At 41.0% G+C, this 20587-nt stretch overlaps 1 protein-coding gene across 3 annotated transcripts in view; it reads left to right on the plus strand.

Moving 5' to 3' along the window:
* LOC126184868 (adenylosuccinate synthetase) overlaps positions 1–8810 on the plus strand; it is a 69057-nt gene extending 60247 nt beyond the window's left edge. For all 3 annotated transcript variants that reach the window (XM_049927500.1, XM_049927491.1, XM_049927509.1), the window contains one exon: positions 6319–8810. In XM_049927500.1, the coding sequence (XP_049783457.1) occupies positions 6319–6371 (53 nt within the window). In that variant the 3' untranslated portion in view covers positions 6372–8810. The remainder of the gene's footprint in view (positions 1–6318) is intronic.
* Positions 8811–20587: the final 11777 nt, after the last annotated feature.

Consider the following 20587-nt stretch of genomic DNA (forward strand, 5'->3'; position numbering starts at 1 on the left):
AAGCAAGACTCGTTCTGAATCGAAAAACACTGTAGCCATAACTTTTTTGGCAGAAGGTGTGGTTTTGAATTTTTTTTTTCCTTGGGTGAATTTTCATGATTGAAAAATGATGGAGCCATGTTTCATCACCTGTCACAATTCTTCCAAGAAATTCCTTTCCACCATTTTCGTACTGTTCCAAAAGTTCACTGCATACTGTTTTTCTTGTTTCTTTGTGAGCCACTGTCAACATCCTGGGAATCCTCCTGGCACAAACCTTTTTTAACGCCAACACTTTCAGTATTCCGCAAACATTTCCTTCCCCTATCCCAACGTAGCGTGACAATTTGTTCACTGTGATGCGTTTGTGAGCTTTCACCAGTTCGTTAACTCTCTGCACATTGTCTGGAGTGTGTGCAGTAAGAGGCCTGCCGCTGTGAGGACAATCCTCAATATTGCTGAGCCCCCTTTCATCATGTAACCTGCTTGCCCACCGACTAACTGTACTGTGATCGATAGCAGCATCTCCATACACCTTTTTCAACCTCTTGTGGATGTTTCCCACTGTCTCATTTTCACAACACAGGAATTCTATGACAGCACGTTGCTTCTGACGAACGTCAAGTGTAGCAGCCATCTTGAAGACATGCTGTGACGGCGCCACTGAAGGGAACAGGTTGAACTAAGTTTGAAAACAGGTGGGAAGGATGTATCTACACACTGAAGAACTTTCACACATGCAGAATGAAAACAGTGTTTTTACAAAAATCGTGTGCATTTCTTTTGGTGTGACCCTCGTATGTTTAAAATGAATACCTTTTCATAAAACATTATGGTAACATTAACACTCTATTACGAAATTATTTTAAACTCCACCCTTCCCCTGTCTGTTCCTTCCCTCCCCCTGTCGGGTCCTTCTCCCCCCTGTCGGGTCCTTCTCCCCCCTGTCGGGTCCTTCTCCCCCCTGTCGGGTCCTTCTCCCCCCTGTCGGGTCCTTCTCCCCCCTGTCGGGTCCTTCTCCCCCCTGTCGGGTCCTTCTCCCCCCTGTCGGGTCCTTCTCCCCCCTGTCGGGTCCTTCTCCCCCCTGTCGGGTCCTCCCCCCCCCCCTGTCGGGTCCTTCTCCCCCCCTGTCGGGTCCTTCTCCCCCCCTGTCGGGTCCTTCTCCCCCCCTGTCGGGTCCTTCTCCCCCCCTGTCGGGTCCTTCTCCCCCCCTGTCGGGTCCTTCTCCCCCCCTGTCGGGTCCTTCTCCCCCCCTGTCGGGTCCTTCTCCCCCCCTGTCGGGTCCTTCTCCCCCCCTGTCGGGTCCTTCTCCCCCCCTGTCGGGTCCTTCTCCCCCCCTGTCGGGTCCTTCTCCCCCCCTGTCGGGTCCTTCTCCCCCCCCACCCGTCGGGTCCTTCTCCCCCCCCACCCGTCGGGTCCTTCTCCCCCCCCCACCCGTCGGGTCCTTCTCCCCCCCCACCCGTCGGGTCCTTCTCCCCCCCCCACCCGTCGGGTCCTTCTCCCCCCCCACCCGTCGGGTCCTTCTCCCCCCCCACCCGTCGGGTCCTTCTCCCCCCCCCACCCGTCGGGTCCTTCTCCCCCCCCCCACCCGTCGGGTCCTTCTCCCCCCCCCACCCGTCGGGTCCTTCTCCCCCCCCCACCCGTCGGGTCCTTCTCCCCCCCCCACCCGTCGGGTCCTTCTCCCCCCCCACCCGTCGGGTCCTTCTCCCCCCCCCACCCGTCGGGTCCTTCTCCCCCCCCCAGCCGTCGGGTCCTCCCCCCCACCCGTCGGGTCCTTCTCCCCCCCCACCCGTCGGGTCCTTCTCCCCCCCCACCCGTCGGGTCCTTCTCCCCCCCCCACCCGTCGGGTCCTTCTCCCCCCCACCCGTCGGGTCCTTCTCCCCCCCCACCCGTCGGGTCCTTCTCCCCCCCCACCCGTCGGGTCCTTCTCCCCCCCCACCCGTCGGGTCCTTCTCCCCCCCCCACCCGTCGGGTCCTTCTCCCCCCCCACCCGTCGGGTCCTTCTCCCCCCCCACCCGTCGGGTCCTTCTCCCACCCCACCCGTCGGGTCCTTCTCCCCCCCCCCACCCGTCGGGTCCTTCTCCCCCCCCACCCGTCGGGTCCTTCTCCCCCCCCACCCGTCGGGTCCTTCTCCCCCCCCCACCCGTCGGGTCCTTCTCCCCCCCCACCCGTCGGGTCCTTCTCCCCCCCCACCCGTCGGGTCCTTCTCCCCCCCCCACCCGTCGGGTCCTTCTCCCCCCCCACCCGTCGGGTCCTTCTCCCCCCCCCACCCGTCGGGTCCTTCTCCCCCCCCCCACCCGTCGGGTCCTTCTCCCCCCCCCCCCACCCGTCGGGTCCTTCTCCCCCCCCCCCCACCCGTCGGGTCCTTCTCCCCCCCCCCACCCGTCGGGTCCTCCCCCCCCCCACCCGTCGGGTCCTTCTCCCCCCCCTCTAATTGAGGCATAAACAATGTACGTATTTTAGTATGAAACACGTGAAAGTTTAGAAAATAATGTGATGTAGTTGTGCATGCCATGGTGTGTGCATTACATATTTGTGCGTATGAATTGGTGAAACATCCATTGTAGTCCCTTGTATCAAGAGCTCCAACACACTGTGGAGAGACAATGGTGCCTGCTGGCTAAGCTCCGTTGGCCAACCCAGGTTATATGCCCCTGTACCTGCTTCAGCCATTGTGTGTCTTGACACTCAAAATGGGTCACCAGAGAATGTTTTGTAACACAGCAGCCCCTTCAGCTTTCTGAACTGGAAATACCTTGTTACCATTTACACACACCAGTACCCTATTATGCAATGTTTCTAAAATAACTGTCTGCCTGCTTAGCTGGGGTGTTACATGCTTGCCTCCCATGCAGCAGGCCTGGTTTCAGTTCCCAGCCATGTTGGGATTTTCTCCGCTCATGGCCTGGGTGTGTTGCGTTGCCCCCACCCCCCGGATGGGGCCTCCTGGCCATCGATGCCATACGCTCATTTTCACTTTGAAAATAACTTAATTCTTCCTCTTAAGGCTCTAAATTCAGTAATTCCTATCCGGAATTGTGTTAACAAATTGAAACGACCCAGTAGTGCCCTGTTGACCACTTGTGTGGCTTGGAACAAATCTTTTCAACAGTTGGAAAATGGAAGAGATGTAATAATAAAATCTCACTCTGAGAGATTTTTTATATTTGGTAAATAGAAATCGCAGTTCTTGCAGTGTGTTGAGAGACTTGAATGTGTTATTTAAACATCATGACAGCATCACAAATAACTTACCATGTAGTAGATTATGTTTATGGGAAAATCTAACAGAAAATGCTCTTTACTTTGTTTGAAAGTTTCAAGTCTGTATTTATTTCGTATATGGGTGTTTTCTCATCCTAAATCTTGAATTACCCTCTGACATCAGAAAATCAAGATTGTGTATGTATGTTGAACATTGGGTTAAAACGAAAATAATTTAATCCATATTACCACTTGTTGTTGTTGTTGTTGTTGTTGTTGTTGTGGTCTTCAGTCCTGAGACTGGTTTGATGCAGCTCTCCATGCTACTCTATCCTGTGCAAGCTTCTTCATCTCCCAGTATCTACTGCAACCTACATCCTTCTGAATCTGCTTAGTGTATTCATCTCTTGGTCTCCCTCTACGATTTTTACCCTCCACACTGCCCTCCAATGCTAAATTTGTGATCCCTTGATGCCTCAAAACATGTCCTACCAACCGATCCCTTCTTCTAGTTAAGTTGTGCCACAAACTTCTCTTCTCCCCAATCCTATACAATACCTCCTTATTAGTTACGTGATCTACCCACCTTATCTTCAGCATTCTTCTGTAGCACCACATTTCGAAAGCTTCAATTCTCTTCTTGTCCAAACTAGTTATCGTCCATGTTTCACTTCCATACATGGCTACACTCCATACAAATATTTTCAGAAACGACTTCCTGACACTTAAATCTATACTCGATGTTAACAAATTCCTCTTCTTGAGAAACGCTTTCCTTGCCATCGCCAGTCTACATTTTATATCCTCTCTACTTCGACCATCATCGGTTATTTTACTCCCTAAATAGCAAGACTCCTTTACTACTTCGTCTCATTTCCTAATCTAATTACCTCAGCATCACCTGACTTAATTTGACTACATTCCATTATCCTCGTTTTGCTTTTGTTGATGTTCATCTTATATCCTCCTTTCAAGACACTGTCCATTCCGTTCAACTGCTCTTCCAAGTCCTTTGCTGTCTCTGACAGAATTACAATGTCATCGGCGAACCTCAAAGTTTTTACTTCTTCTCCATGAATTTTAATACCTACTCTGAATTTTTCTTTTGTTTCCTTTACTGCTTGCTCAATATACAGATTGAATAACATCGGGGAGAGGCTACAATCCTGTCTTACTCCCTTCCCAACCACTGCTTCCCTTTCATGCCCCTCGACTCTTATAACTGCCATCTGGTTTCTGTAAAAACTGTAAATAGCCTTTCGCTCCCTGTATCTTACCCCTGCCACCTTCAGAATTTGAGAGAGAGTATTCCAGTTAACATTGTCAAAAGCTTTCTCTAAGTCTACAAATGCTAGAAACGTCGGTTTGCCTTTTCTTAATCTTTCTTCTAAGATAAGTCGTAAGGTCAGTATTGCCTCATTTCTACGGAATCCAAACTGATCTTCCCCGAGGTCGGCTTCTACCAGTTTTTCCATTTGTCTGTAAAGAATTCGCGTTAGTATTTTGCAGCTGTGACTTATTAAACTGATAGTTCGGTAATTTTCACATCTGTCAACACCTGCTTTCTTTGGGATTGGAATTATTATATTCTTCTTGAAGTCTGAGGGTATTTCGCCTGTCTCATACATCGTGCTCACCAGATGGTAGAGTTTTGTCATGACTGGCTCTCCCGAGGCCATCAGTAGTTCAAATGGAATGTTGTCTACTCCCGGGGCCTTTTTTCGACTCAGGTCTTTCAGTGCTCTGTCAAACTCATCACGCAGTATCTTATCTCCCATTTCGTCTTCATCTACATCCTCTTCCATTTCCATAATATTGTCCTCAAGTACATCGCCCTTGTATAAACCCTCTATATACTCCTTCCACCTTTCTGCCTTCCCTTCTTTGCTTAGAACTGGGTTTCCATCTGAGCTCTTGATATTCATACAAGTGGTTCTCTTCTCTCCAAAGGTCTCTTTAATTTTCCTGTAGGCAGTATCTATCTTACCCCTAGTGAGACAAGCCTCTACATCCTTACATTTGTCCTCTAGCCATCCCTGCTTAGCCATTTTGCACTTCCTGTCGATATCATTTTTGAGACATTTGTATTCCTTTTTGCCTGCTTCATTTACTGCATTTTTATATTTTCTCCTTTCATCAATTAAATTCAATATTTCTTCTGTTACCCAAGGATTTCTATTAGCCCTCGTCTTTTTACCTACTTGATCCTCTGCTGCCTTCACTACTTCATCCCTCAGAGCTACCCATTCTTCTTCTAGTGTATTCCTTTCCCCAATTCCTGTCAATTGTTCCCTTATGCTCTCCCTGAAACACTCTACAACCTCTGGTTCTTTCAGTTTATCCAGGTCCCATCTCCTTAAATTCCCACCTTTTTGCAGTTTCTTTAGTTTCAATCTGCAGTTCATAACCAATAGATTGTGGTCAGAATCCACATCTGCCCCAGGAAATGTCTTACAATTTAAAACCTGGTTCCTAAATCTCTGTCTTACCATTATATAATCTATCTGATACCTTTTAGTATCTCCAGGATTCTTCCAGGTATACAACCTTCTTTTATGATTCTTGAACCAAGTGTTGGCTATGATTAAGTTATGCTCTGTGCAAAATTCTACAAGGCGGCTTCCTCTTTCATTCCTTCCCCCCCAATCCATATTCACCTACTACGTTTCCTTCTCTCCCTTTTCCTACTGACGAATTCCAGTCACCCATGACTATTAAATTTTCGTCTCCCTTGACTACCTGAATAATTTCTTTTATCTCGTCATACATTTCATCTATTTCTTCATCATCTGCAGAGGTAGTTGGCATATAAACTTGTACTACTGTAGTAGGCATGGGCTTTGTGTCTATCTTGGCCACAATAATGCGTTCACTATGCTGTTTACCACTTAGATGTATTAATTTACTCTGTAATACTTAAGAATTTGTAATAGCTTAATAACAATATACAGCTGTCAGTTTATTAATATATTTTTAAGGACATAACAGTGATTGACCTAGTCTCATTTTTCTCTGAAATAGTAAGTACATCACATTGTGCAGAATCCTGTATTGATATGATATTGCTTCCCAGTGTAAATTTATACAAATCACTTATTCTTGGTGTATTTATAAACAATATGTTTTGTTTTGCAGTTAAGTGGATTGGCGTTGGCAAAGGAAGAGAATCCATCATCAATGTGTTCTAGTAACCATCAGTGAAGTGATCACATATTGCGGAACATTATCTTTCTTCATATTAACTGTAGTATGGCTCCCACCTTCTCTAGGTCTAGTCAGGACAGAAGTTCTTTGCACATAAACTGCATCAGTCACATAAAATATGCCAAAAGTGTTCTGTTGTCTTCTTTTCTGTTATGTTGAAGATACTACAGATTCCTTATTTCAGTATTCGTGTATGTTATGTGACCAGTTTTAAAAATCTGTTATGGTGGAAATAGTATCTTTTTAAAATGTAAATGGAGCAATTTTTATCTTTTGGAATCTCACTTTATTGCAGCAGCTCACAGATGTTTGTCTTTTGAAAACACAAACGTGGTGACTGGGTGCTTATTATTCTTTTAATAGTTCATAATCGCACAAACTGAGGCAGATTATAGGCTCAATCTTTAACACAAATTTTACTGTAGGAAGAACTTATTCAGCAAAGGTGTGCATATTTGTGTTACTACACAATCTGTGATAATACAGACCAGCCACATAAATTCATCATACAGTAGGACTTAACTTTTGACTATTGTTGAATTTCATCAAGTACTTATGCAGTTGATTTCTGAAAGAGGGAAGAGACTGTAGATTATGATTAAAATGTTTATTGTAATTGTGATCCTTGAGAGCAGCATCTTGTATGCATGTAGCTTTGGTCACGACTGTATTTTTATTCTGCTCCATAGCTCTAATACAGTTGTATATCATATTGTGCTGTGGATGTTAATGTTGAAGACACCAACAAACTGCAGATTTTGTAATGGCATAAAGATGTGTGTTTGACACTAATCAGTCAGCACTAATTAATCCTAGAAAATCATTCCAAAAGAGCGAAAGTCACATGAGTGCAATCTCTCTTCACACTGTTTTTGAAATTATATCAGACATAATTAATTTTGCATTATTAATTCAAATAATTTGCTTCCATATTTTATGAATTATTTTGAATGTCTGTCACTTATTTGGTATTTTTTAGTGATTGAAATTAATGTTCGCTTGTAGTCGCCTTTCTGTGTAATCTTTAGTATTTGGCGTGTCTTATCAAGTGAGTAGTAAAAATATAGAATATTTGTAAACCAATGTACGACATCATTAACCTGTTGTCTTTTTTGAATATGTTTCTCCTTTAAGGCAGAAACCGAAAAACAGTTTTTCTTGTCATTGTTAAAGATTGCAAACAACCCACATGGGAAAAATCATTTAAAATTTGATTGTAAATTGGAGCACTTTATAATCGTCATTCACGTTTACAGTTCTAAAAATTCTATCTTTAACATAATGCTGTTCGGTCACTTTCGAATGAAGTGAGCTGAAAACGTTCACCCAGTGTGGACACTACTTGACTAGTGTCCTGTTAATGTAAATGTGGTTTGCTTGAAACAGTGTGCAAGACACACAGATATATTCTCTGTTCAGTGAACATAAATCAAGTTCCTAATATACCTTTCTGTGCTTAATACCCTGACATGACATGAAGGAAGTTATAAATGTCATGAATGTGTGCATTCAGCTGCAAAATTTCATAAATTGTTATAACTCAGAAAGCAGGAAGAGAAGTTCAGTTAAATAATGAATCATGAAGATTTATGCTAACACAGAAATTAAATTTTCTGTGTTAATAGTAGTCTTATTTATATATGCAAGTAATGTTATCAAAAGACAGCCAGCTATAGCGTTAAATATCTGACACCTACTTGATTGATACATCAGCGAATGAAAGGTGCTATTAGCTGTATGAGGTGTATATCTGAAATGAACCTTTTGGGTCCTGTGTTAAGGCACAGGTGTTGAAATTTAAGATTTTTAGAGCATTGTTTGTTACATTGTATAATTGTCATTTACATTTTAATTTTTGCACAGTTTGTTAGATTGATCTCTATTGCCCAGTATTAGGTTAAAAAAGAATTTGTGGTTGAAACAATGCAACAAATCTCTCAGATGAATTCTGAGTATCTTTAGAGTAGAAAATCTAATAAGGGTGCTATTAACATAGTACCTTATATACTACTTAAAATGTGAAATTGCTGTTACATGTATTTAAAAAAGAAGCTTCTTTTAGAGATAAAATTTAAAGGCTGTGTTGTCATGATATAGTCCAGTTAAGTGGAGAGCATTTGAATTAAATGGCTTTTGGACTTTGTAATGAAAGGAATGGTGTTACATTGTAAGATGGGGACCTTATCATAAACATTTAGCAACATCATTCATCATGGACAATGTCAGTGTTCCCCTTTCATTTCCATGTAGAAAGGAAATTTATTTAATCATCAGAACTTATTTTGATACTTATTTTTATTGTTGGAAGAAAATGATCACTTGTCTATGGTAAGAGACTGTGCCTCTCCTCAAAAACTGTATTAAATCAAGATGTTAATATTCATGGAAGTATCAAAGCAATAAAATCTTTTCTGGTCTCTGAATAGTGACTGTTTTGTGTGTGTGTGTGTGTGTGTGTGTGTGTGTGTGTGTGTGTGTGTGTGTGTGTCTATATACTTGAAGTTACGTGCCTCTCTACTGTTCAGTACGATGACTGTGTTCCTTCTAAGAATTTCTATTCTTATTAGATTATCCACTGGAAGTAAAAAGAAATGAAGATAGAAAGATGGGGAATTGAAATGTCTCTAAAAACTTAAAAGCGGTAGAGTGCTTGTCATGATATACAACGCCTGTTCAAAAAATTGCGGAACATTTGTAACTTCGCACCAATGATGTGTTGGAGCGAAATGTGGTTGGCATTCCTGCACATGCCTATGTTCAATATGTAACTGCCAGAGGTTTCATTGTTGTATGTCTGTTAGTTATTGTTCGGTGCCATATTGAGTAGAATGTTGCACAGTTTGCAAATTTTGAGATGACAGAGTTAGAGGAGCATTGCGTCTGCATTATATTTTGTGTGAAACTCAAGAAAACCTTTACAGACACACACTAAATAATGTAGGACAGAAGTTAAAAGATTACCCCTGTTCAGGACGCCCTTCAACATCTACCAACAACTTTAAAGGATTAGTTCATCATGAATTTGTGCCACAGGGACAAACTGGTAATCGATGGTACAGTCAGGACGTGTTGTGATGCCTGTGACAATGTGAGGAGGAAACGGCTTGAAATTTTGCGAGACAATTCATGGCGGCTCTTGCATCATGATAGTGCACCCACACATTCATCCCTGTTGGTGCATGATAGTTGCACAAAAAATGAAATCACAGTGCTGCCTCATCCTCTGTACTCTACAGACTTGGCCCCTGCAGACTATTTTTTTTATTCAGAAAGTTGAAAACCCACTGAAAGCACGAAGATTTGCAACAACAGATGAGACAAAATTAGCAGATGGCAGATGGTGCTTTGCATGATCCAGCAAGAGGCGTACCACGACTGCTTCCGGGAGTGGAAACGGCATTGGGACCAATGTATCAGATGTGAAGGAGAGTATTTTGGAGAAGACCATTCACAATAAGTAAAAGGTGTCAAAAATTTTGTGGACAAAGTTCTGGAATTTTTTGAACAGACCTCATAAATGTGAAGTATGTAAAATTAGAAGTAAGTTGTGTCCAATGTAAAAGACAATGTGGATACAAAGTCTTGAAATTTAAGTCACTTGAATATTAAGATAAGTTATATGTACCACTCAGATTTAAAAGTTGGCGTAATTAGCATCCCACTATTCCTTTCCTTTTAAAATAGAAACACTGACATTGTAATCTAAGCAAGGAGTTTGTACTGTGAGACTACAACACTAATAGCTGTCATGACTAAAAAAATAAGACAACACTGTGCTCACTGAATGGAAAAGGTAATTTTTATGAAGATAGGTTTAGTTATCAAACTCTGGTGCTGCACTTTCTAATTTCAAACTGAATCTTTTTCACAGTCTGGGAACATCCATTGAAAATTGACGATCAACAAGAAATATGCACATAATAATCTCGTATGGGACTGTTGTGATGCCTCTGGGATCACATACTGAAGGCCCAGTTTTTGTTCTGCAAGAGAATTTTGTTGTCAGGATGATGTAATTTCTCATTTAGACCTCTTTCGTCACCACCTATTTTATTGTGGGCATGGAACATTTTCACATTGTAAGGATGCAGGAGCCATTGACAGTATTTCCTTCTGCTTCATCTAACCTATTTGGCAGTGCATGCACCCTTCAGAATCCACTTTTGACCCTCCTTCGAAATTGATCATATTTGCAAGTCCATGAGGCAGCAGCCAGGTTCACTTGACCTCAATACAACTGTTTAGTCAAATAAATAATTAGTTTTACTGTTATTGTTCATTTGCTTATAATGCTCATACATTTTATTAAAATGCATTATCATGGTAAGTCGTCTTCTACAACTGCTGCCACATTTCACTCTTTTACAGCTTCCTTCAGATATCCTGTTAAATTATTCTACAGGTGTGCTTGTACTCTTATTCCAACTCTGTACTGTGATACAGATCTACTCATGTCTGGTATCACCTTTCACTATTGATCTCTATCCTCTAAGCCATTTTAAATAGTGCATTCATAGAGAAACAACATGTCCACTAAACTACTCAACATAGTTGTGAATGGTATAATTCTACTGTTGTGGAATGTGAATAACTGCCACTGTTGTATTTGGCGCCATAGATCCACTAGATAAATTTTACTGTAACTATCCTTAGTTGTCTGTGAGTATATTGGATGGCAGTTGATTCCAACTTTGCAGACAAGGATATCTTTCTTCCTCCTCCTCAGTCAATGCCAGCTCCTACCTGTGTTCCCTCATAAGCATTTAACATGCATCAGTCTCAGGTACAGAAGTCAGGACATAATCTTCACAACAATATCCTGGAATGTTGCATTTGCGGAAATATCAGTTTTGCTAGTGTATTGTTCTTCTGGAACAATGTCACCTTCAGTAGCAATTGATGTACAATGGCCAATCTTCGTTAACTATTTTAACACAGTCTGTTGTGTTACAGAATTCCAGGCAGCAACAAACATACTCAGTCTGTAAAATGCTGAGTTTCATCTCCTTCCTCTCAAAGAACAAAATTGACTTCCACACAGTTGCTACCCCGTATCTGGGATTAACAGTGTATTATGTTCAGGTCCAGAGGCTGGAGATAATTTTGCAGTTCAGAGGAAGGAACAGTAGTCTTACATTCCTCAGAAATCCTGTTTCCTTGTAATGTGTAGGACATAGGTCAATAATTAGTCCAATTCCTTTCTGCTGCACCCATCTTGGCACTGAAATGTATGAGAAACTGTAAAGATTTTTGATGTCTCCAGGGTTTGCTGGTGTGCTCCGAGTACACAGTAGTGTTTCTGTTTTGGAAACATCTGGGAATTAATAGTGGAGGCACCTTTTCACTTCCACCATTAATTATGCACAGTGGTGTCCTAATCATTTCTTTACTCTTTTCCTCCATGGCATTTTTCTTCCTTAACGAAATATGTGTTGTGGGAAGTAAATTATAATAGACGCCAGTTTCATCAGTGTTACAAATGTGTGTTGGCTGATCACCCTGTATCAGTGTATGTAATGTTCTTCCAATAATATACACCTATGACCAGAGCCTCACTACAACATTTAATCTTTGTAGTGAAAGATTATGATGTTTTTTTAAAACGATTCAACCAGCAGTTCGATACAATAAAAGTTTCCATGTCCATCTTAAGAGCGATTTCACGAACTTGCTCTTGCAGTATGTTTCTGCTTATAGGAATGATTCTGCCATTCAGTCTTTGGAATTAGATTAGAAGAGTGTTTTCCACTGTGTTGAATGTAGAAATATGAATGTTCATCCTTTTTGAATCCCTAGGAATTGTTAGCTTCGGCACTTAATAATGCTTTCTTATTTCTGAACATGCCACACATGTAGACGGCACTAAATTGTATTTCTTTGCCATGTAGGAAACATTTACGCTAAAACTGCCTTTGATGTCATGTATGCTGAACTGTGGCATTAAAGTTCTGCAGGCTGTAACTCCACAAGAGTAAAATTGATAACTGTGATACTTCAGTAAACAAACTACTACACTTTTTGTGCTTTGTAGTTCGTAGACTCAGTGACTGTGATGTGACATCACGTGCTCAAGTAGCATGGAATAAGTTTGATTCTTTCAACACATCTGCTTGTGTATTGCTACAAGGGATGTCGAATTATTGACTACAATCTACATATGTGTCGACTGGTTGAATTGATTACCGTGTACTGCATCACATAACAAAAATACAACCTGTGTGAAATGAAATCAGAAATTCATTCAAACATGTTAGGAAGTACATAAAAATTGGATTTCAGTTTGCTAAATGTTTTTATTCCTTAAAAGTGGAATTTTTCTTAAAATGGGGTGAAATAACACTATTCTTGTGGGGAGTTTTGTCAGGGCAGACAGAAATTTTCATTAAAAATGGGATTTCCTTAAAAGTGGGTTTGTTAATTTGGGGTTTTAAAGTAGCTGTCATAACTGTTACCACTTGGCTACTGGCTGTGAGCAGGCTTTGGTCTGATGACACAGATAGAAAGGAGAGGTTACTGCCTATCTACATAAAGCTGATGACCCTTTTGCTGCCTGTGTGTCTCAGCCTAGGCTGTCTAGCTGTGTACCCCCCCCCCCTCCCCTCCCCTTTCCTGCTTTCCATTGACAAAGCTGTTTTATAATACTACTCTTAAGGTCTTGAAAGGTCCTGTTAGAGCTCAGGCTGCAGTTCTAGGCATGGCTGTATCTTAACCTGATGGTAATGCTTCTCGTAACTTTATTGTTCAAGGATAATTTTCTTCTGTGTTTGGTGGTAGTGCTGATCACTCCTTAAGAGCCCTTTATTTCAGTTTCAGCTCCTCAGAAATGGGCTAGAGCAACAAGTCCTGTATACCAGTCTCATTGCTTCGTTGACAGGCTTTTTGTTAACCAACTTGTACTCTGAAATTAATTATCACACAAAATATAACAGATGTTCAGTAAACTTCAGTTCCAGTTATTTCTTGTTCTGAGTTACATTTTGCCCACAATAACATCTTGTTCTTGTAGTATTAATATGTGTGATCTGAAAAGTTGTCATTTAAACATGCTAAATATCTCCAGTAATTGTCATTCTTTGTCTTCAGCATACTCACCATGTGAAGGCAGTGTCTGTCTTTCTTGTTTTCTTTCTAATCACTGTAGATATACCAATCAAACTCTATACCAATCAAACTCTTAGTAATTGTCCCATGCATCCTGGAGTCTGAGTGACCTGCACTGCCTTTTTAACCTTTCCTAACCTATTTCTGTCTCTTCTCAGAGGCAGGATCTGATAGTTACAAAAGGTAGGATAGTGCTGTCACTTGTATACCTCTGTTGGCAGTAACAAACATTTCAACTCATGAAGTAAGTACTGCCAGCAATTCTGTCTCATAATTTATTTTCTGGATTGAATTTTCCTTTGATACAATAAAATCTGTTGCTGGCATCCTGTTTTGTTATGTCTGTGCGGCATTTGCAATTTTTGTCGTTTGGGATTTTTTGTACTACTTCAGTAATCATTCTTTTGTATTCAGATACTATTCTGCCTTTAGTGACCTTCCTCCCTACATTTAGTGACCCCTTTTCTTTGTTAGTTGTCTTTCTTTGTTAGTTGTCTTTCTTTTTTATGACCTTTTGTCTGTGTCCAGTGACAATTTTTCTTTATTTGGCGAATTTTTAATTTGCAACTTTTTTCTGTGTGGTATACTTTTTTGATGTATTTTTGTTTGGTTATCTGTTTTCATTATTGACTACCCATTTCCCTTGTTGAATAGTGTTTCCCTGTTCTGCAATAGCATAAATTTGTTGTGCATGAGTTAAGGTGTTCTTGAAACGTACCAGCATATTACAATTGTGCCAGCCGGGACTTCAGTATGAGACCTGTGCCTTTCATAATCAAGTGCTCTACTTACCAAGCTATCAAAGTTGACTCATGACTGGGCCATGAGTCGTGCTTGGGTAGCTCAGTCATTAGAACAGTTGCCTGTGAAAGGCAAAGGTCCCAGGATTGAATGTAACACTTTCTAGAAATAGCAAATGCTCACTGCTTCTGGTTTATTAGAAATATATTTCAATAAATATCAAATTTATTTACAGTGCAGAAGTGACTTCTTTTATTGACATACTTCAACATCCACCAAATATGTGTAAGTGTTAATTCCCAGTACAGGCTACAAACCTTAGTACTTAAAACGGAACAGGGTACAGTATTCTCTCTGTGTAACTCCACTCAGAGACTAAGTATGTTCTTATTTCTTTTATCAAACAAAAGGCTGGTGAAATTAATTTTCACACCTATGGCATGAGATTATGTGCTTGAAATCCAGTGATTAAACTGATCATTTTATTAAAAAAAAAAAAAACCTCACTGACAGCCATAATAGTGGATTATTTTAGCTGTTTTACATCCCCGCAGTATCTGGGATCATCAGATTTCATTCCATTTCCTTGCCATCTTATTTGCTTTTCAATGATAATTTTACATTCGTGGCTATCTCCTGTTTCAGTTTACTGTCTGTTTTCTGCATAATCTTTCAGCAGCCATTTGTGCTCTTCATCTGTCAGCATTTCTCTCACAACTTCAGATCAATTCCAAAGTGAATTACAGTATACTGCTAGAGCTTCTGGAGCAGGATGTAGGCTTTTAAAGGACAGGTGTGTAGCAGTAAGCCAAAGTGCACCTATGATACATAACTGACAGTGTCTCTCTAACATTCTTTCATTCTGAGATATTTCTGATCTTAACGTTAATAATTCATTTCTGTTACTATTGATTGCATGGCAATCATTCTGTTACTTAGTGTTGTTGGCAAGAAATAGAAAGCAAACATACCAAGCAATACACAAAAGAGATAATATGCTGTGTAGATTAATTATGTGATAGGCAATCAAAAGCTGGCACTGAGATGCTCGCCAGAACTTGGACCACACATGGAAAGAACTATTACTGTATGGTAAAGAAGGTAAATGAAAAAAATGTACAATTAGATGAATAGAAGTGACACGCTTATTCAAAGACAATAATTACATTGAAGTCACTGTGATTCCTGATGATCCTTTGGACGTAAAAGAACCTTCAGCATGATTCTTAATAGGGTGTGTGATCTCCACAGACAGAAAAGCATGCTCTGCAACATACTGCAAAGTTGCTAACAAGGTTGGGAAGGAGTTCTTGTGGTGGACCCTTCCAATCCTCTACCCACGTGGTTGACAGCTGCTGGATCGTTGCTGGTGTATGTGGATGTGCTGCAGTATGTCTCCAGCACATCCCACAAGTGCCTGCTGGGATTTTAGTTGAGGCAAGAGGCAGGGCTGTCCATTCGTTGAATATCCTCTTGGTCCAAGAGCTGCTCCATTTGCACCATTTGATGTGAACACATACTGTAATCCATCAGGATGAAGTTAGGATCAAATGAGGCACTGAGAGCACAAGCGGACTAACCCACACTTTTTGTGAATTTGAGGTATTGACATGTTGTGATAACAGTATACGAGTATTATGCAATGCATGTTGATCTGTTTGTTTATCTGAAGGTTTGTCTAATGTAGCAACGTAAACATTGCTGTTGCACTCAACCGCCAATAGATACCGTTGAGAGCAGGGGTGGACTATGCGTCATAGTCCATTTGTGCTCTATGCTCTCCGTCCACTGCCATTGCGCGTGACGCCGGCGAACGAAAGACTTGTGTATTTAGTGTGGAACAACGTATTGGACCAGTGACCACGTGGACGTGTATTTCAGTTGATCAGCATGGCAGCCCCTGCGAAAAGCGTGGAGGAGCAGTTGGAAGGTTAGTTTGTATTGTGTTCCATTCCTTTTTTGCGGATAACATTGTTGATTGTACACTAACGCGTTCATATGCAAACACGTCTAGATGTACCGTATCTCGAATGGTGACTTTGTTCAGAAAATGAATGACATACAAACAATACTTTATGTATTGCTATTTTGTGTAATCAAGTAACGATCACTTGTAATGTTATGTGTACAACAATGTTTTACCGCCCGCCGAGTTGTGTTGAGCAATTGCTTCGCCTGTGGATACCAATGCACACGTTGACCATTACTGTAGTGTAGTTAATATTACATTGAGGGATGGATATTGTTATTACAGAGATGTTTGCGTCCGATGGGGACGTGCCGGGAGACGCGAGAGCGAGCACGGCTGCAGCAACAACTGTTCCAGAGGACGTGCCAGAGACGAACGACGATGCCGTGGTACGGAGCCGAGGAAAGAAGCGCCTTAGAAACGAAGATAAATGGCTTCGTAACGTTAGGAAAGAACGGAGAGCTCTAGGTCAAGAGTATGTAAACCGTAAGGGTAACCTTGTACCTCGAAAGGAATTGCGGAAAATCAGCGAGTGTACGTGCCGGTATGAGTGCCACAAACACATCAACGAAGAACAGCAGGAACAAGTGTTCAATGAGTTTTATAATTTAGGCAGCCACGATCTGCAGTCGGCTTTCCTGTTTACCATGATTAAAGTCGTTGATAAAGCACGGTCTTACGTAGGTCAGCAACATTCACGTACGGAGAAGACGAGATTGTATTACTTGCTCAATTCAAATGGGTCTGAAACGAGGGTGTGCAAAAGATTCTTTCAGAATACTTTAGCCGTATCTGCTGGAAGAATCGATAGGGTACTCAAGAATAAAGGGGAAAAAGCCACCCCTCCTCGTGATGGTAGAGGTAAAGGTGAACCTGGTAATAAAACACCTCGCCACAAAGTTGATGTAGTAAAACGTTTCATAGAAAAATTCCCGGCGTATGAAAGCCATTATGCGTATCATAAAAATAACGGTAGAAAGTATTTAGGACCAGATTTAAATTTATCAGTCATGTATTCACTGTACTGTGCAGAGGAGCAAATGCCCGTTTCTCATTTTATTTTCCGCAAAATTTTTTACGAAAACTTCAATTTGTCATTTCATCCACCAGTGTCCGACTCTTGTCGAACATGTGATGCTTTGCAGGTAAAAATAACAGCTGCCGATAATGATAAGGAGAGGACGGAGTTAATTGCAGAACGTGAATTCCATCAGCAAAAAGCTGAGTATGCACGGGCAGGTTTACATAGTGATACATTGCTTAGCAAATCAGATGGTAACGTTACAGTGATAACATTTGATTTGATGAAAACTTTGCCTACACCGATCATCTCAACTGGAGTTTGCTATTACAAACGTCAGTTGTGGACCTATTGCTTTGGCATCCACAATATGCACAATGATGATGTATACATGTTTCTGTGGCATGAATCCATTGCGTCGAGAGGGCCACAAGAAATTGGTTCTTGTTTGCTGTACTTCATACGCAATTTTGTCAGGACTGAAAAACTAATTATGTACTCTGATCAGTGCGGAGGCCAGAATAGAAACATAAAGGTTGCTGTACTGTGCCAATACATTGTCAACAGCTCAGAGTTCTCTGTGAAGGAAATAGACCATAAATTTTTAGTTAGCGGACACTCGTACCTGCCCTGTGATCAGGATTTTGGCTTAGTTCAGAAACGAAAAAAATATTTTCCTAATATTTACCGTCCTAAACACTGGAATGATGTGGTAGTGAGTGCCAGAAAAAGGAATCCATTCAAGGTAATTAATATGACTGCGGAATGTTTCTTTTCAACAAAACAACTCGAAAGAAACATCACGAATCGAAAAATGTCTTCTGGCAATTGTAAAGTACAATGGTTGAACATACAGTGGCTGCGGTATGAAGCAACCAACAGATTCAAAATATTGTATAAATACTCGAACCAAAACCAAGAGCCATTTCAGGAAATTGATGTGGCCAAACGAACATCCACATGCATCAGCAATCTCGAACTGCTTTATCCTAATGGAAATGTAATTACAGAGGCAAAAAAGAAGGATCTGCTAAGTTTGCTTCCGTATGTACCTCCACTTCATCATGATTTCTACAAAACTTTACAAACGTCATCAAATGCTGTAGAAACATTGCCTGTGGATGATTTTGAAATGTAACACAATGCGTAACATTACAGAAACCAATGTAAAATGGTACATGTAATGTGTACAATGTATACTAGTAATGAATACTATTGTCACATGCATCAGCGTACTAACGGACCTGTCATTGAGAATGTTCAACTACTTGGAGCGAAAATGGACTAAGCCACAACAAAACTGCTAATATTCTACTATATAGTACTTTTGTAATTTATCTATGTCAAAATATTGTTCAATAAAACCACAGTTACATCATATGCATGTTACAAGGCTGCAATGTATCACAAACATACATTATTTGTGGGCCCGTATTATGAGACCTGTTTCCTCCATATTGACTTCTCCGGGGTTAGTCCGCTTGTGCTCTCAGTGCCTCAAATGTAACCCTGAAAAAGATGCACTTGAGGCTGTTTTACAGTGTCCTGTTAACATTCGCAGGTGAGTATGTGTGTTCAGAGTTGGTCACTATACTTATGCAACATTATTCCTCCCCACACCTAAAACCTGGACCACTAAAAAAATCATGTTCAACAAGCTTCCTGGATGTATCACGTGTATCCACCCCTCGCTGTATGAAAATGTGAGTTAGACTTTGTTGTTACCTACTTTCAGCATTTGGCTAGGATATGGACTTGCTGTCCGCTAGATACGGTACTGTTTTCACTTGCTGCTCAAGAAACAGTTGTATTTTCAGGGAATGAGCCAAGGCCATATGGGTGTACCGAGAGTGTTGTTCATCTTTGAGTGCTTCCCAGTCACACATACAAACGTAGTTCTGCTGCACTACCAGTGAGTTATCCAACAGACTTTAAGAGTCTTTTTTTCACCAAGAAGTATCCACCTCCAGAAGTAGTGTGTCTTGTACATTTCCAGAAGAATTAGGAACTATCACTTTTTGTGATGTTACTTATAATCAGTCTTGATTGCAAAATTTTTTATTCGTATGACCGGTTTCGGTTCATTCAGAACCATTTTCAGATCTGTAACAATAATGATAATTTACTATTTTCCGGAAGCAAATCTTTTTCATCCTATTTAATCAACATCAAATGTACCAGAACGTACCTGATATTTCAGTTACAGGAGTAACCCGTCCAGATCAATGAGTGCTCTTGTCACCCACCACAATACAAATGGGCATATTTTACTTTGATGGTATACAGGCTACTAAGGTTGCCACTAAACCAACAGGAAGTGGAAAAGGAGCTAAGTATTTTAAAACAAGTGGCCGTAGCGAACAGATATACGTGTAAGCAAGTGATGAATATTTATAGGAAGATAAAGAAGAGAGAAATGAAACAAATAGAAGGAAGTCAAGTCGCAGTTAAGAGGAACAACAAGAAAAATATGTGGCTCTCACTTACAATGGAAGAATTGCAGATAAAATTGAGAGATGCTTTCGTAAATCCGACGTTAAAATAGGGTTCCGAACAAATAACACGTTAAAATTGTAGCTCCGGCACAGAATATGTAATAGTAGGAATAAATTTCAGGATTCAGGTGTATATAAGATCAAATGTAATGACTGCTGTAAACAATATATAGGGCAGACTGGTAGGAACCTTGAAACCAGATTCAGGGAGCACACCTACTCTCAAAACAGAACAGCTTTTAGGGCGCATATGGCTGCGTTAAAGCACTGTCACGGACATTGAACACAATTTAGACATCCTGCATGGAGCTCATAAGGGATGGTTTCTTAATATTTTGGAAGAAATTGAAATATACACCCATAAAAATAAAGATCCAGATTTAATCCTCAACGAGCAAATCGAATTAAACCATAACGCCTATTTTAGCATTTATGACGACTTACTAAGATGACAACTGTTGCGTGTGGAGATCCAGGCCGAGGAATGAGAAGTGGTGAGTGGTGGAGAAACCGGAAGATGCGTGCAGCGCCTGGCGTCGTTGACGGGGCCCTCCTGCGCGGCCCTCTCGCCCACGGCGATGGACATCAGACGACTGAGCAGATCGCGGCAGAACAACGAAATGGCGGGAAGCACGGAAGCAGACCGTAGAGGAAAACAAGTCCACACCAGCACCATAGATATATAAATCGCCCTATGTTTTTTAGATCGTATAAAAATGATAATTTTACTGTTTTTTAATTTTGATAAGTACAGATTTTAACCTTGACATCTACGTATTTTAATTAAGTATTTTTTAATAAAATAAAATCTACTGAATATATTATGTGCAAATGGAATGTAACAAATGTACTAGACGCCACCTGTTGGTAATA

This window comes from Schistocerca cancellata, chromosome 1 (genome assembly GCF_023864275.1).
Source record: "Schistocerca cancellata isolate TAMUIC-IGC-003103 chromosome 1, iqSchCanc2.1, whole genome shotgun sequence".
Taxonomy (NCBI): Eukaryota; Metazoa; Arthropoda; class Insecta; order Orthoptera; family Acrididae; genus Schistocerca; species Schistocerca cancellata.